At 39.3% G+C, this 18,355-nt stretch overlaps 1 protein-coding gene across 1 annotated transcript; it reads right to left on the reverse strand.

The window, feature by feature from the left end:
* Positions 1-2,330: 2,330 nt before the first annotated feature.
* LOC122056504 (protein HOTHEAD-like) lies at positions 2,331-6,472 on the reverse strand. The gene is made up of 5 exons (XM_042618481.1): positions 6,271-6,472; positions 5,533-6,174; positions 5,048-5,439; positions 2,600-3,129; positions 2,331-2,489 (listed from the first exon to the last, which is right to left on the reverse strand). The coding sequence occupies exons 1-5, from the start codon at positions 6,341-6,343 to the stop codon at positions 2,435-2,437; spliced, it is 1,692 nt and encodes a 563-aa protein (XP_042474415.1). The 5' UTR covers positions 6,344-6,472; the 3' UTR covers positions 2,331-2,434.
* Between the last annotated feature and the right edge of the window lie 11,883 nt (positions 6,473-18,355).

An 18,355-nucleotide genomic window follows, 5' to 3' on the forward strand; every position in this document is an offset into this window, starting at 1 on the left:
AGAGGCATGTGGTTGCTCTTTCTTATTATAACAGTCCGGGCCCTTATGGTAGTAGTCCGGGACTAGCTGCCGATAGAAAGCCGGGGGGAATTCCTCAGGTTACTTCCTCTTATACCCTCTATCTAAAATGTGGGTGGGGTCTTTGGAAACAGAGGGCATTTTGTATAGTCGCGAGGCAGTGGTCTGTTTTTCGGAAGCCGCTCTTCTCTTCGCTTCCTTGAACAGCTCGTACTCCCCTGCCGTCATGGTCACGTTGATTCGTCCACTATCCTCCATCTTCATGTTCCGAAACAAGTGAAGCAGTTTCCCACAGACGGTGTCAAATTGATCCTGCCCAGAATCTGAGTCAGACGAGTGACGGGTGAGCTGTTGCGGACGTTGACGGAGGGGCGACTCAGATGCCTTTTTTGTACGTGCTTCCAAAAATGGACTCCTGCGTGGTATTGATGGATGATGATGACTGCGCCGGCAGTACCTGAGCTCTGCGCACACTCAGACAGGCACACGGGCATTAGAGGCTAGAAACCAGGGAAAAAGTCCCCAGAGCAGACCCTCCTATGCTCAAGTCAGGTACTTTTTCCCTAGAAGAATAGTGTACGAAGCAGAAGAAAAGTAGAAGACAAGTGCGAATATGCGAGAGAGCATACCTTCGCGAGGGAAAAGACCTCCCTCTTTATATGACACTGCGTACATTCTAGAGCCTAACCGATGTCTGAGAATGTCGGGTGTCAAACCTTGTCGGGTGAGGGAGGATACGTGGCATCCTCTAATGGCCTAAAGGAAGGTTCCATTCACAAGTGACTATCGAACGTTGGAATATTTCCTGACACTTGACAATTATTCTCTGACAGGCGGTTACGATTCTCTGACCTTGTTGTCCTGTAGCGCTTTCTGTCTCGACCGGGAAGGAATAGGACAACCCTGGATGACCAGTCGGGTATAATACGTGGTCTAGATCTTGGAAGGCCGAGGTTGTCGAGAGATAGTCCTAGCGCTGGCCGGGAGTTGGCTGACCGAGAGCTTTAACTTTTTGGGGAGCATCGAGTTTACGTACGGCCAGGGCGTGAGGGCCCAACCCGTCAAATCCTGGTCAGGTGTCATCCGACTGTCTATCTAGGTGTTTCAGGTCTGAACTCCCGGTCTGTTGGAATCCAGCCGGGAATCAGGTTGCTGACATCGTTCTCGACCTATTGACAGTAATGTCTCCTTGACTTCTGACTGTTATGTACTTTTGACTTTTGCCTACCACGTCGTTATCGGGCTCTATCATCATACATCGTATCAGGTTCCCTTTCGTGAAATCCATGAAAGAAGGGAAGATTGTCACTTAGTCTCAACCTCAAGGAGTTGAGGAAGAGAAAAAGAGAAAGAGGTATGACTTAGCAGTATGATGTTGAGGGAATGGCTCTGATACTATATTACGAAAATTAAATTAAATGAGAAAGAAGAGATAATAAAATAAATTTCTGAATTCTTTTGTACGTCATGAGATATACAATTTATAAAAGTAATAAGATGTTTGGTCAGTTGAAAGATTAATAAAGAAAAAATCTAATCTAATAATATGTGTCTAACTCAAATTTGATTTTATCGGTCAATAACTTAATAATTATCTTTTAGCTCCCAGGTATAAATTCTCGAACATAGCTCCAAGATATTAAGTTTTGGCGATTTACAGGAGTGGTACATTTCGACCACATGATATAAAATTTCAAACCATGCATAGCTCTTTCCTGACTCATTAATGTTCACATGTCCAGCCCGAGACAATTGCAACTCCTCAAATCTTTTTTGTAACCATTAGATCACATGAACTTGACCTCAACAATGCTCGCCCCCAATTCCTCCTGCTGAACAGAAGCAACCTCAGCAGAATTTATCGGCATAGAGGCTTCTTTAAGAACCCATACATGCTTACAGGCCTTATCTTTGTGAACAAAAATAAACCAGGCATCTGAAGCATTGCACTGGTCTCCAATCAGACTGCAAAATGCAAATGCAGAGTAAACTCCCTAGAGTTATCGATAGCAACTCTCAACACTTGGAGAAAAGTAAAAAAAATGATTAATCAAATTAGGTATAATATCAAACTTGGAGTGATCGATCCGGTCCCACGGAAGTTTCTCATCGATCATCAAGATAAATCAGGAAACGCTCGCAGCGGACTGTCCAGAAACTCAGCATCCTTTATAATTAAGCTCGAATCTTAAATATCTGAATGACAATTTAAATGCACACTTGGAGAAAAATAGATAGGAGGGAGGAACAAGTTCAACATCATCAGTAAACATTTGAGCAAGGCCACAATTTGATAATTCATAAAGAGAAAATTCACACTTCAAATCAATATATATTTTTTCGAACGTTCGTGTCCTCACAAATTCATTTATTAAGGTATGCACGACCCAAAATAAATAAATAAATAATTAATTAATTAATGCATGTTCTTTCGCCCCAATCTCTTGTTCAGCAGCTTTAGACCCATGTACCTGCACGCACAACAAATACCCATCCGCCATTAATTAGTGTTGGAATTCATGGAACCGATGAGAAACGTCAACGCGCGCGGAGATATATAACAAGCTAAGCAGGCACCTACCTTCCCATCATCATAACAGTAGCTTGAGGATTCGTCCCCGGCGAGAAGCTAAAAGTAGAGCCATCGATCACTCTAAGCGCGTCGACGCCGAGAACTCTGTTTTCCCGGTCGACCACTTGCCCCACCAGGCATCCGCCGTGGAAATGCCAAATGGTCAGCACCACGTCCTTGCAGTACTGATCGAGGTTGGTGGAGTTGTAGGTGGCCTGTCTAGGTCGCTCGTTCACGATGAGGTTGGCAGAAATGTCAACCAGGTCATCGATGGTGAGATCAGGATACCGGTACTTGGCCAATGCTTCGGATTGGATGGCTCTTTGTATGGTCTTCAGGCTCTCCACGCACACCTCCACATCCTCCGGCGCCGCGAAGTAGTTGAAGGTGACGGACGGATTCTCGCTGGGGTTGCGGTTCTTGAGCTTGAGGTATCCGCGCGAAAGAGGCCGAGCGACCTTCTCCACGATCAAGCCGCCTTGGAAGGTGACGCCGATGGTACCGCTCTCGTCATCGACGGCGCTAGCGCCGAAAAATACCTAAAGCCCGTCATCATCGATCACATATATAGAAAATTAATTCAATAACTATATTATTAAAATGTAAAATATAATTAATAGACTTACAATAAACAAAAAACAAACTATTTAATTTTGCAAAATGTGCTCCGCCAGATCTTTCAGCAATCACGTTTTATGTCTCTGGAATGGCGACTGGCATTCGCTGTAGCATTCGAATGCTGCCAATTCTAGACGCTTGTGACCTGGCTGGCCCACCACACTAATGGCAGTGCCAAGGCTAATTTGGCTTGCCAGTTATGATCCCTGGGCCTCATGTACGATCATATGACAATGATTTTTTTTTGTTTTTTTTGTGTTGGTTGTGTATAAATTTTAAACTAGTGTTTATATTCATAATTGTATTATAAATGTAACTAAATTATATTATCGGTGGTACTAAATTGCATGATAGGCTATCAAAATAAAATGGTTAAGTTATTTTCATAAATGCTATTAAATTATATTATAAGTGTTAAAAAAAAAAACTATATCTTAGGTACTTTGAAGTCGGACCCTTAGATGCAGGGACATCTATAGCAAGGAATTTCATATTGGAGAGAAGGATAAAAGATCCGTGTTTAGGTTGAGAGGGGCAGTCATGTGATTATTGCCTCTCCATATTCGTCCTTTGATTTATAAACTTCTACACCTGCATTAAAAAATTAAAAGGAGAGAGACGAGCATCTCATCCACTGACTCTGTCTCTACTTGGATACTTTTAAATTATATCCTAAAGACGACTGAGTGGACGGAGGACACCCAGCATATCATCTTCCTATATACATAATAATGCATTATTTGTTAACCTATTAAACACACTCACCCAATTAATTCATCCAACTCAATTAGAATAATCAACTCCACTCACCAAACACCACCAAATTGACTATTTATTTTATATATAATTTAGGTATTCAGTTGTTTAACCTGATTAATTTTGAAAATGATCGGTCTAATCCTATAGAAAATTTTCACCACCCACTAGATTAATTGTGTGAGAGTTATCAATTGTCAAATGAAGATATGAACGAAGGACAAAATTAAATGAAAATATAGCCTTGCTAAAAACTCTTGACATTAGAAAAATAATTTTTAAGCAAAAAGTAATAATAAACTCTTCTAGGAAATGGACTAGCAAATGAAATGAACCGTGGTTGGAAACAGCAATCACATGAAAAGCTAGCATTGATGGACACTCTCCAATACTTTGATTTGCCTAACTAATTAATTAATTAATTGTAACTTACCCTAATAATATACATATCAATATACAATTATACATAGAGCACGACCATGATAAGTTAGAGTTGATTGGGGCGTACTTCATTACTTTGATTTGTCTTACTCAGTTTAATTACATGTGAGCTACAGTAATTAATAATTATAATTATAGTTAATATATAACTAAAAATTATGCTTTGTTATAAATCCATCCAAAACTTGCATTCTAAGTGACATGGCATTCACTTAATGTTTCATTTATATGAGCAAAACTCTCACCTAAATGCTCCTTTCATTCTAAATAGTATATATTAAAATATTATTTATTAACTTAATTAAATATACTTAAGTTGAATCAAAATCATTTCTAGTTACTATAATTATAGTAATTATGTTATAGTTATCATAATTATAGCAATTAATGTTATAGCTATAATAATTTTAAATTGAGTGATTTTTATTAAATTAAATAGTTTTAATTATAAAGATGATAAAAAAAGTATATATGCATAGTAATTTTGATTAAGTTGAGTTGATTAGATTTAAATTTTCAAAATTACAAATAATAATAATTATTATTATTATTATTTTTTTTTAAAGAAAAATGTAAACTTAAATTAAATTTATCTGTTATAACCCGAATAATTAACCAACCAAGTTGATGAGAATGAGAGACCTGAGATGCTTGACGAGGGTTGGTAGTGTCGATGGAAAGAGCAGGAAGGACGTTGAAGCCAGTCAAGTGCTCGACGTAGAATCCCAAAGGAGAGACCCCGACGACTTGTACGGAGGCGAGATCGACGGGAAGCGGCGATGGCGATAAGACAGCGTTCGTGGGGTTGTCCGACATTCCCTGCCCCACCAGCGGCTGGTCCATCACCACCTTGATTCCCAAAGATTTCAGGTGGTCGGCCGGCCCGATTCCACTCAACATCAGCAACTGTGGGCTCCCTAACGCTCCGGCCGCCAATATAACCTCACCGGCGCCACCCTTCAGATACGCCCTGTGCTTCTTCCCCAACGCGTCCTTGTAAATCACTCCATGTGCTCGTGCTCTGCTTCCTCCTCCTGTCATGATTTGGGATTTTGCTAGCTTTAATTTAAGAGTTTTAGCGTACGTAAGTAAGTTGAAAACATAGTAATTAAGTGCTGATTAGTTACTTTTTTTCTGCAACAATATCCGGTGGACGGTGGCGCGCAAGAGCACGGTGAGCCTTCTCGGGTTGGCGTACCGGAGAAGGTCGGCGGCGGTGTGCCGGTGGCCGGTCGGGTCAAAGATGGAGCCTCCGATCTTGGTCCCATTGAGGTGTTCGTAGGTGAAGCCATTGTCCGGCGTCAGGCCGGCCTCCACCAGCGCGTCCTTCAGCGCCGCCGTCCAATTCACCGGCCGCGCCTCGAAGGCGACCACCTCCTCGACCCACTCGTAGGCCTCCCGCACCTGCCGCGCGTCCCAGCCCATGCTCTCGACCTCCTGCGCGCTCGCGCGGGAGTAGAAACCCGCGTTGATGCAGGAGCCGCCGCCCAGGACGCGGGCCCGCGAGTTGATGACGCCGTCCTCGGAGACGAAGCGCTGCACGGGCCCTTCCGGGGAGAGGTCCCCGAGGTTGTCCACCATGGACGCCAAGTTCGATATGTTGAGGTTTCCGTAGGGGGAGCCGCCTCGCTCGAGGACCAGCACGTCGAATCCCTCCGACAGCGTGGCGGCCATGGGACAGCCGGCGGTGCCGCCACCGACAACGATGTAGTCGTGGTACGATACTGGTGGGGCCCCACTCGAATGTTTCACGAACGCGTAATTAGGATCTGTTAAAAAGATCACGAAGCCAATATTTGTTATAATAATTAACCAAAAAAATATATATACACACATAATTAGGATCTGAAGAGAAGAGCAGAGACCGTCCCGATCGCAACAGCCGAAGAAGAAGAGAAGAGACAGCTGCGTGAGTAAGACCAGCCATGCGAACTCCATCTCAATGCCAATTATGGCAATATTGCCAATGGCAATGCAGTACTGTAATTCAACGCACAACAAGGAGGGAGGGAGCTAGGGTTTATATCGAGGTATGTATCAGTTGGTTGCAGAATTCGTCCTTCAATTCGCTGCAATTTTGCATTTTGCATTTCACACGGAAAGAACCGATCGAGTGATGTATGATGTCCAACTCCCATCTTCCAGTTATTAGTGCACTGACAAGTGCCGGTCTAATCCAATTAAATGCCTACAACGCCCTCTGCAATTCCTATTCGAAAGTCCTCCTCAAAATCTACATCTGTACATTGATCGGACCATGGACGTATTGCCTGGAGAGTATGCTTCAGAACGTAATTAAGTGGAGTTGAGTGTTGTAGATCAATAGACCTGGGTCGATTTTCAATCGATATGGAATATTATGTTGGTTGTCTTAATTCCCCCTTATCCCTGTGAAAAGAGCCTAATTCTCAATTCGATCTTAATATTTATCCAAAACAAATTGTGGTATTTATCCATTGCATTAATGAAATTGATATACTTACTATTACTAATTAATCTATGCGGTTGATGAATTTAATTATACTCATATTTATAATCAAGTAATTAAAGTAATCCATCTTTAATATTTAAGCTAAAACAGCTAGAGGTCATGTCAGAAAAAATGTATCGACCGAATAAGAAGATCTTAAAGGAGAGAGACCCTACGAAGGGCTTCAACCAACTTCGCGGGGCCACTACATGAAATGAATACAATGCCCACAATCTCCCCTCTAAGGAAATTAGTCATATCGATGTATGTAGACTATTGCATGGCACTTATTCGACGATTTCACTAGCTCGGTAAATTCTTATTGACGATGGTCTATATTTTTTTTTTCTTAATTTAAGGACATTCGAGTCATTTGTAACACGACTCACTTTGGCACGACTTAGGTCACGAATGTTGTGGCTAGCTTGCCCAAGACGGGGACCGTGGCTTGGTCCTCGGGCTATGATCTAAATTTGAATTGCGTCAAGGACTACTAGGATGCATTGGTCCAACTTTTTAAACAAATAAAAGTTATAATTTAATTAAAATATTTTAGAAAATTTTAAAATAATAACTAATTAAGTTGAAGATAATTTTGAAATATAAAAGATATCTAGAATTTTCTTATAAATAAAAAAAAATTTAATTTATATATTATTATTTTTACATATTTTAATTTTACTTTTTTTAAAAAAAATTAATTAAATAATCAAATCAAGCTTGTGAACCTAGGTGACTTGTGTCGTGCCTATGCTCGAGCCCATATAGATAAGCTTAGGATTTTTCACACCATATCGATTAAGCACAACCCCTTTAATTTGACACCTAGCTAGTTTACAGTTCAATAATTACAGGGCAACAAATAGATATATATAGAGGGGTCCACTTGAAACTGACAATCTACAGTAGACTCCTATTCAATTGGATAAGTACTCCTCCTTCGTCTCCCTCCGAGCATCATTCTTCTTTATGAAAAAATGGCGGCCGAACATGAAATGTGGGAGCGAATCATAGAGAAAGTCCAAGAAACTGGTGATGGCATAAATACGGTGGGGGATCCACTGTGCTTAGCAGATGCTGTGTCAGTTCCATTTTCTCTTCTCTGGTCTCTGTAGGGGCTCCAGCTTATTGAATAGGCACACAAACTACTACATCAATTAAATTAATTAGCAGGTGGAAAGCTTCAACTACAGAATCGCTTCCTCCCTTTTAGAGAGTTTGCACTTGCAGTTGAGTTTTCGCACGCTATATCATCTTCGCCTCTACAAGTGCGTACTTGGCTAGCCAAATAAATGAGATGGATGGCGTCTACGGTCCGTGATCAGCCACGTCCAGTGCGCGTGGCCCCGTCGCAACCGCGCGCCACCCCCAATGAATGTGCAGTTTGACCTTTTTTTTTTTTCCTCTTTTAAAGCATTAATTAATTATAATTAAATACCATTATATATATTCCAAATCTATATCAACACGCCATGAGGTTTTGACGCAGTGGCCAGAATTAATCAGACATTGATATTAATCCGAGATTGATATATTTCCACTAATAGAATGACGAATCTATTAAGGACGTTGACGATTATTTTATAATAACTATATATTTCTGGTTAATTAAAAGTTCCTCATGGTAGAAATCATGTCTCACTCCTGGTTTTAACAATTAATCTAGTTAACCCTCCAAAGAAAAAAAACCCTTCAATTTTTCAAAACATGCATCTTGCACTTATTTTTGAGAAAATAGTTTAAGTATTACTCTTAATTTATGTTTTTGTCCGTTAATTATTATTATTATTATTATTATTATTATTATCAAAATGCACTTTTTGCATTTCACCTGGATCAAAATTTTTTAAAACATGAAAAAAAAGGGGTGTGTGTGTGTGTTTTTTTAAAAAAAAACTATTCCAAATTTAATCACATGATTTTGATGATTATTTTATTAACTGCATGATTATATATAATATAATATAAATTGATCTTAATGAATGATTTAAATTAACTCTTGCACACCTCTGAGACTTACCATCCTAATAACATTATTGTCATTAAAATGATGCTCCACCAAATTATGGAAATAATACTAAATGCTATTGTATTCATTTATTTATTTATTTTTGTGTATCTGAAATGTTAAGGCGATGCTTCAACTACCATTAGCATACATGTCCCCATCTTCTATGTCAATGGCCAAAAATAGCAAAATATTTATTCAATATAAAAATTAGGAAAATATATTATTTAACTTTACAATTAATCAATGTTGTCTGCCCAACAAAGTTAAACCTATCGCGGGTTACCTGCCTATGTAAAGGATCACCATATTAGACGAAGTTTCGTACTTCTTTTTCAAATTGTATAGGACAAGAAACTTCAGGTGAGGATTATCATCTTCCTATTACAACTGGGAAAGAAGTCCTTCAATGCTTCTAAAACACAATACGAGCATCTTGTCCAACACACTTTATCTTGATGTAGGAGACTAGGACTAGAACTGTACAAAGCGATGGACGTTCAGAGGTTAAAGAAGCCGTAGGTCAATCAATTAGTGCTAAGTTAGTGACTAAAGAAGAGAGAATGAAGATGACTTGATGCATAGACACTTGTTGGAACACAAACTTCATGTGAAGAATAGTGGCCAGCAGAAGTATTTAATGGTCATGGTTAGAAAGTCATACCATCTAAAAGAGAATTATTCAACGAACCAAATTTATAACTTCCGGCCACAACTTCCTTAATGTTCTCACTGTTGCTATTGAGAATTCTGCTATAATAGGGTCGCAGCCGTTGCTACTCGTAACATTTTGCTGGAGAACATTTTGTCTTGATCAAGTTTCTTTGTCCACCACAGGACAACTCTCCTTCATCATTTTTTTTCAGCATGTTAAGATCAAAAGAATTTACATATCTCCATAATGATATAATATTACCTACTATAAGTTTAAGCTCTCATGATTTTATTTTTGAACTCTACCCAAAATATCTCATGTCAATTGAAATATCTTATATTCTTTCAAACTCATGATTTTTTCCATAACTTTCCAATGTGAGATTTTGATTGTACATCGAACCCCCCCCCCCCCTTCAAATGAAAGACCACCATTACTTTTATGGTCTAGCCCTCCCTACGAATATTTGGTCACATTTGACTTGCTCTGAGTCTCCTCACGAGCATTTGGTCATCCTGACCTACTCCGAGCCTTCGTCGTGAGTATCTAGTCACTCATGACCTACTCCAGGTCTCTTGACGAGATTCGGTCACTTTGACCCGCTCCGGGCTTCCCCGCGAGTATTCGGTCACTCCTAACCTGTTATGGGCCTCCCTGCGAGCATCTGGTCATCCTGACCAACTTTGGCCTTCTCCGCAGCATCCGATCGACCTGACTCGCTCTGGGCATTCCCATGAGCATTCGGTCACTCTGACCTACTCCGAACCTCCCCGTGGGTATATGGTCATCCTGATTTTCTCTGTGTCTCCATGAGAGCATCCGGTCACCTTGATCTACTCCTAATCTCCCCTCAAGCATTCAGTCACCTTGACCTGTTCTGGGCCTCTTGTAAGCATCTTATCACCCTGACCTGCTTTAGGTTGTAGGATGGTAGGTACGTGAGGAGGGGTGGGCGGGTGAATCATATTTATTTTTAAATGTTTATTTTTTGAACTTAAAAATAAGTGCACGACAGAAATCAAAATAGTTAAGTAAGAAAGAAGAAAGACCAAGACATACCGATTTATTTAGTTCAGAGTTTTCAACGACTCCTACTTCAAGACTCAGGTTCTTTGGAGATTTTCAATAGGTAATCCACTAAACTCGAATCTCTAATACAAAGTACGAGGAAAGTGTAACACCCTACATTTTCCTTTTGCAAGTATATTAAGTATGCACAATAATACATTCATTACCAACACAAAGATGTCAAAATGGATATGCTTGTGTGTTGATGTCGGTCTGTGATGTTGGTAGATTATATATGTTATTTTGTACTATTTAACGCACATTTTTCTGTATTCATTGCCTATAATTTATGATTTTACACCCTTTATCATGTTAATTTATACATAATTACTATTTTATATTTAGAGATCTGTTCGATGTCTATTTTCATTTTCAGGAGTAGTTTGGAGCAGAAAAAGATTCAAAAGACACAAAAGAAGATCATTTGAAGAAGCCTATTACCAAGTCATGTCTCACCCATGGTGAGGAAAACAAAGGATTAGAGTGCCCAAGTCTTGGACAGAAGCAGCAACAAACTTCCAGAATCAAATTAGACCTGGCCATACCTTGAGGAAGGTTGTGCTTAAAGGCATGACTAAGGAAGTAGAGAAGACACTGGCTGTGCCAAATGACACGACCAGAAAGGAGAATTAGCTTAAGAAGAGGATTGGTCGTGCGAAATGGCACGGCTAGAGGGCTCAACTCAGTGCAGAATTGGTTTGAGCTATGCCATTGGACATGACCATGGCCCAAAATCTAACTTTCTTTCAGTTTTGAAAAACTGGCTGTGCCAAATGGCATGACCTAGAAGGCTAAAACAGAGCAGTCTCTACTCTGGCCATGTCAATTGGCACGACCAAGAAGCTAGAGATAGTTTTGACCGTGCCAAATGGCATGACCAGGCTGTCTAGTCGTGCCAAATGGCACAACCAAGTTGTCTAGCCGTGCCAAATGGCACGACCAGGTTGTCTAGCCTTTCCAAATGGCACGGGTCGTGTCCTTGGGCATGGCTACCTTGTGCCCCCACCTCTATATAAGGGACACTTCATCCCCTTTACAAGGGAGGAAGTTCTAAGGCGGGAGGAGATCCTCTAGGTCAAATCTTTGGACTATGAGTCATCATCTAGATAATTCGAGGTCATTCTACTGCTCCATCCTTGTCAACACTCCAAGATCTGCATCCAAGGACTTCACTCGACCTCAAAGGATAAGCTTCTTCTTCTCTCTCTTTGGATTTTCAAAGTTTCTATCATTTTGAGTCTTTGGATTGTATTTCTTTCTATTATGGAGTAGATTTGCTTTGTTCTAGGACGTAGGGAGTAATTGTAATATGTGGATGATGTAAAACTCTATGGACTTGCCAATTTCCTTATTTAATAAAGCTTTTATGACACTTATTTTGTATGATGAAATATTTGCAAGAAGACCTTTTCTACGGACTAAATTTTATCTATCTAGATTATATTTCTATATGCATAGATCTCATTTCTGTACTAGATACATTGCTGTGTATCTAAATCTGAGCACAAATCTAAAGTTTTATTGAATAAATACATGGATTGTTACCTCTTTTGAGTATATGTTTCGATATAGCTTGGCTTGGCTTTAGGATGCTTGTTTAACATTGAGTATCTAAGTTAACTATCCTTCTATATAGAACATAACTTTCTAAGAGAGCAATTCTATGTATGGATGAGTTTTTCAATTGACCTAATGGGCTTTCACTAAACATATGATATGCAAGTAACCTACGTAATCTAGAGACGTAAACTTGGAAGAGGCTTTGTGACAGGAGGTACTCTACTGAAAACTTGGACTCTCTAAGTTATTCCTTCACTTGATGGAATACTTGGTTACTGGCAGGGAAAGTACTCCGATACACCGTTATGGGGTGGTATTCAGTAGTAATGTAGATCATCCTGAAAACATAGAAGTGGAGAACTATGATTGGGTTGTAGGGCCCCCGGTTGGTCGGCTAGAATGGGGATTGAATAATCCTGCATAGTATAAAAATAAATACCCTTCTCGGACTTTTAAAAGAACACTTGCATAAATTGAAATAAAAAAAATAAGCTAAAAGAAGAGGCTCACAGCTTTTACTTGGTTACAACCGAGGAGGTTGTTAATCCAAGAAAGTAAACACACTAAGTATCTTCTTCAGGCGGAGCAGCCTCTTACAGCAGTGAAAGCACAAAATGAGAAGCTAAACTAACAATGAAGAGCGTACAAGTGTTGTATTACAATTGTTTGTTCATTGAAAAGCTTTTGGACCAAGGCTGTATTTATAGCCTTGGTTGGGGCATCTGGAAGGGTTCCAGATGCCTGGAGGGGGATAAAATTTTATCCCCTTCGCAATGGATCACGGTCAAATGCGATCCGGTCAAAATCACATTCCGGGACTCCCGAGCGCCCGAACCTTAAAGTCAACCCCGTTGACCTTTTCGGTCCGGGCCTTCTGCTCCAGTTCAACTCGCCTCGGTCCGGGTCTTTCGCTCTTGCTCCGCTCGCTTGGGTGACTTCGGCCAACCGAAATAAGGCTCACCAGAATCCGATTTCGGCCTTCTCGAGCAACCTTCCACTCCGACTTCTCATCCCTCGGAAACGTCGCGCGCTTCCTTCTCGTCCGCCCACGTACTCTTCTGTAGCACCTCGTCCCTTGGACACACTTAGCCCGTCGACTCTCCCCCGTGCCCTCCTTCTCGCTAGCTGTGTCTTTTGCTCGACTTCTTGTGTTCCTAAACTCCTGCACACTTAGACATAAGGTTAAAGCACCACAAGACCTAACCTAACTTAGTTGATCACATCAAAATAACCTTGGGGTTCCAACAATCTCCCCCCTTTTGATGTGAGCAACCCAAGTTAAAAATTTGAATAAAAAATTTGAATCTACCTCCCCTTAGACTTAATCTTTTCCTTCTCATCCTTTGATCATATAAAAATGAGGTACCAAAAAATCTAAGGGTAGAAAATATTTGAAGTAACTTTATCAAATTTTGAAAACTTTGAAAATTTTTGATAATACTGAAAATTTTGTAAAAAATTCTAAGTGAAAATTTTCAAGCAAAAAAATATTTTTTGACTAACTAATTAAATCAAAAAAATATTTTTTGAGAAATTTTGCTAAGTTTTTGCAAGCGAAAAATATTTCTAAGAATTTTAAAAAAAATCAAACTAAAAAATTTTCCAAGAAAAAAAATCTAAGTTAGACATTTTTGCAAAATATTTTTGAGTCATTTCCAAGTAAAAAAACTTTTAAAGCATTAAGTAATCCCAATTTAATACTTTATTAGTTAGTCAATTAAATATTTTATTTCAATATTTTGGATTCCAGGCTATGGCGAGGCACTAGGTTATTGGATCATCAACCACTTCTAAACAAAGTCTCATACAGAAATTAAACGTTTAATTTTCTTACTGAAAGCGCTAAATCTAAATTAAGGTTCAAGTTAAACACGACTTCGGAACCCGATATAGATTCCAACCAACTTGATTAATTAGGTATTTCTTAGGGGCATATTTTTTGAAATATTTCTAATTTGTCCCTTGTGATATCTAAAATGTCAATTTAGATTATTGAATTTTCTAAAACTTGTATTAGATGAGCATGCATGAATTTTTAAGTTATTTATTTATTTTTTCAAAATATCATTTTCTACTTTTATTTTGTGAAAATCTTCTAATGGACAAGATTTTGCTAGAATTATTTTCAAATTTCTAATTTCTTTTTCTAATTTGCAGCAATCTTTAGTTAATAGTTTAACAAATTTAAATAATTTATCGGGATGAAGAGATCATACCTGACTTACATTGTCGATCTCGTTATCCGTGGCTCCCCCTGAACTGCTACTTTCTTCCGATGTAACTCCTCCTTCATCGATGCTCTCAATGCTCATTTCGGACGAATTTGAATCATAGTTCTCGTCTTGATGACTTGCCATTAATGCAAGTCCGGAGAAGACCTCGACTTCCCATTCGGATGACGTATCGTCCCACGTCGCTTTTAGTGTCTTTAATTTGTTTGTTTGGACATGCTTCTTTCCATTGTCCTTGCCCTTGTTCCTTAGCTTGGGGCAGTTGTCTTTGACATGCCCTTCTTCGTTGTAGTGGTAGCATCTGATTGTCCTTTTCTTTCTACCCTGCAGATGGTTAGACTTTCTTGATTTAAATAATCTTTTAAAATGTCTTACCATCATTACCATTTCCTCGTCGTCGAGAGAAGATTCTGACTCATGTTCATCTCTCGATGCCTTGAGGACGATGTGCTTTGGCTCCTTCATACCTGCACATCTCGATTCATGCACTTCAAATGTTGAAAATAATTCTTCTAAGATAATGGATTCTAAATCCTTAGAGATATAGAGGACATCTACAAGTGATACCCATTTTGTATTCCTAGGGAATGCATTGAGTGCGTACCTTAGCGAATCTCGGTTACTTACCTTTTCTCCAAGATACGAAAGTCCGGTGATGAGCTCCTTGATCCTCGAATGAAGGTGGGCAATCGTTTCATCTTCTTCAAATCGTAGGTTGGTGAGTTGGTTGCGAAGTAAGTCCCATCTCGCGATCTTAGCTTCGGGCATCCCATCGTGTAACTCAAGGAACTTCTCCCAAAGCTCCTTTGCTGAGTCGTAGTTGCCAATCCGGTTGACTTCTTGTGGCAGAAGGATGCTTAGTAGATGGAACTCTGCCTTGTCATTTGTCACGACGTTGGCCTGCTCCTTTTTCGTCTACTGGTATTTTTCTTTACCTTCCGGTGCTATAAAATCGAATTCCATTATTAAAAGTAAATCAAAATCAGTTTTTAAAAAATACCTCCATTCGCTTTTTTTAGCTAGCGAACTCCCCCTCGAACTTCGGCGGGTATATGCTTGATCCGACCATCTTCTTTGTTTCGATCGACGGTTAGTCCTCCTGAAGTGTCCTGGCTTTGATACCACTTGTAGGGCCCCCGGTTGGCCGACTAGAAGGGGGGTTGAATAGCCCTGCACAATATAAAAAATAAATATCCTTCTCGGACTTTTAAAAGAACACTTGCATAAATTGAAATAAAGAAATAAGCTAAAAGAACAGGCTCACAACTTTTACTTGGTTACAACCGGGGAGGTTGTTAATCCAAGGAAGTAAACACACTAAGTATCTCTTTCAGGCGGAGAAGCCTCTTACAACAGTGAAAGCATAAAATGTGAAGCTAAACTAACAATTAAGAGCACACAAGTGTTGTATTACAATTGTTTGTTCATTTAAAAGCTTCTGGACCAAGATTGTATTTATAGCCTTGGTCGAGGCGCCTGGAAGGGTTCCATGCGCCTGGAGGGGGATAAAATTTCATCCCCTTCGCAACAGATCGCGGTCAAACGCGATCCAGTCAAAATCACATTTCCGGGTGTCCGGAATGGATCCAGGTACCTGGACTTCAAAGTCAACCCCGTTGACCGTTTCGGTCAATGCCTTCTGCTCTGGTTCAATTCGCCTCGCTCCGGGTCTTCCGCTCTGGCTCTGTTCACTTGGGTGATTTCGGCCAACCGAAATAAGGCTCACCATAATCCAATTTTGGCCTTCTCGAGCAACCTTCCGCTCTGGCTTCTCATCCCTCGGAAACGTTGTGCGCTTCCTTCTCATCCGCCCGCATACTCTTCCGTAGCACCTCGTCCCTCAGACATACCGAGCCCGTTGGCTCTCTCCTGTGCCCACCTTCTCGCTAGCTGCGTTTTTTGCTCGACTTCTTGTGTTCCTAAGCTCCTGCACACTTAGACACAAGGTTAAAGCACCACAGGACCTAACATAACTTGGTTGATCACATCAAAATAACCTTGGGGTTCCAACAATCTCTCCCTTTTTGATGTGAGCAACCCAAGTTAAAAATTTGAATCAAAAATTTGAATCTACCTCCCCCTAGACTTAATATTTTCCTTCTCTCCCTTTGATCACATAAAAATGGGGTACCAAAAAATCTAAGGGTAGAAATATTTGGAATAACTTTATCAAATTTTGAAAATTTTTGATAATATTGAAAAATTTGTAAAAAAATTCTAAGTGAAAATTTTCAAGCAAAAAAATATTTTTTGACTAACTATTTAAATCAAAAAAATATTTTTTGAGAAATTTTGCTAAGTTTTTGCAAGCGAAAAATATTTCTAAGAATTTTTAAAAAAATCAAACCAAAAAATTTTCCAAGAAAAAAAATCTAAGTTAAACATTTTTGTAAAATATTTTTGAGTCATTTCCAAGTAAAAAAAAAATTTAAAGCATTAACTAATCCTAATTTAATACTTTATTAGTTAGTCAATTAAACATTTTATTTTAATATTTTAGCTTCTAGACTATGGCTAGACACTAGACCTTTTTGGTTATTGGATCATTAACCACTTCTAGACAAAGCCTTATACAGAAATTAAACGTTTAATTTTCTTACTGAAAGCGCTAAATCTAAATTAAGATTTAAGTTAAACACGACTTCAGAACTCAATATAGGTCCCAACCAACTTGATTAATTAAGTATTTCCTAGGGACATATTTTTTTGAAATATTTCTAATTTGTCCCTTGTGATATCTAAAATACCAATTTAGATTATTGAATTTTCTAAAACTTGTATTAGATGAGCATGCATGAATTTTTAAGTTATTTATTTCTTTTTTCAAATTCTCATTTTCTACTTTTATTTTGTCAAATTCATCTAATGGACAAGATTTTGCTATAATTATTTTTAAATTTCTAATTTCTTTTTCTAATTTGCAGCAATCTTTAGTTAATAATTTAACAAATTTAAATAATTTATCGGGAGGAAGAGATCGTATCTGACTTACCTTGTCGATCTCGTTATCCGTGGCTCCCCCTAAACTGCTACTTTCTTCCGATGTAACTCCCCCTTCATTGATGCTCTCGATGCTCATTTCGGACGAGCTTGAATCATAGTCCTCGTCTTGATGACTTGCCATTAATGCAAGTCCGGAGAAGGCCTCGACTTCCGATTCGAACGACGTATCGTCCCACGACGCTTTTAGTGTCTTTAACTTGTTTGTTTGGACATACTTCTTTCCTTTGTCCTTGTTCCTTAACTTGGGGTAGTTGTCTTTGATGTGCCCTTCTTCGTTATAGTGGTAGCATTTGATCGTCCTTTTCTTGCTACCCTACATATGGTTAGACTTTCTTGATTTAAATAATTTTTTAAAGTGTCTTACCATCATTACCTTTCCTCGTCGTCGAGAGAAGATTCTGACTCATATTCATCTCTCGATGCCTTGAGGGCGATGTTGTGTTTTGGCTCCTTCGTACCTGCACATCTCGATTCATGCACTTCAAATGTTGGAAATAATTCTTCTAAGATAATAGATTCTAAGTCTTTAGAGATATAGAAGACATCTACAAGTGATGCCCATTTTGTATTCCTAGGGAATGTATTGAGTGTGCACCTTAGCGAATCTTGGTTACTTACCTTTTCTCCGAGATTCGAAAGTCCGGTGATGATCTCCTTGATCCTCGAATGAAGGTGTGCAATCGTTTCGTCTTCTTCAAATCGTAGGTTGGTGAGTTGGTTGCGAAGTAAGTCCCGTCTCGCGAGCTTGGCTTCGGGAAACCCTTCGTGTAACTCAAGAAACTTCTCCCAAAGCTCCTTTGCCGAGTCGTAGTTGCCGATCCGATTGACTTTTTGTGGTGGAAGGACACTCAGCAGATAGAACTATGCTTTGTCATTTGCCACGTAGTCGGCCTGCTTCTTTTTCGTCCACTGATATTTTTCTTTACCTTTCGGTGCTATAAAACCGAATTCCATT

Source organism: Zingiber officinale, chromosome 3B (genome assembly GCF_018446385.1).
Source record: "Zingiber officinale cultivar Zhangliang chromosome 3B, Zo_v1.1, whole genome shotgun sequence".
NCBI lineage: Eukaryota > Viridiplantae > Streptophyta > Magnoliopsida > Zingiberales > Zingiberaceae > Zingiber > Zingiber officinale.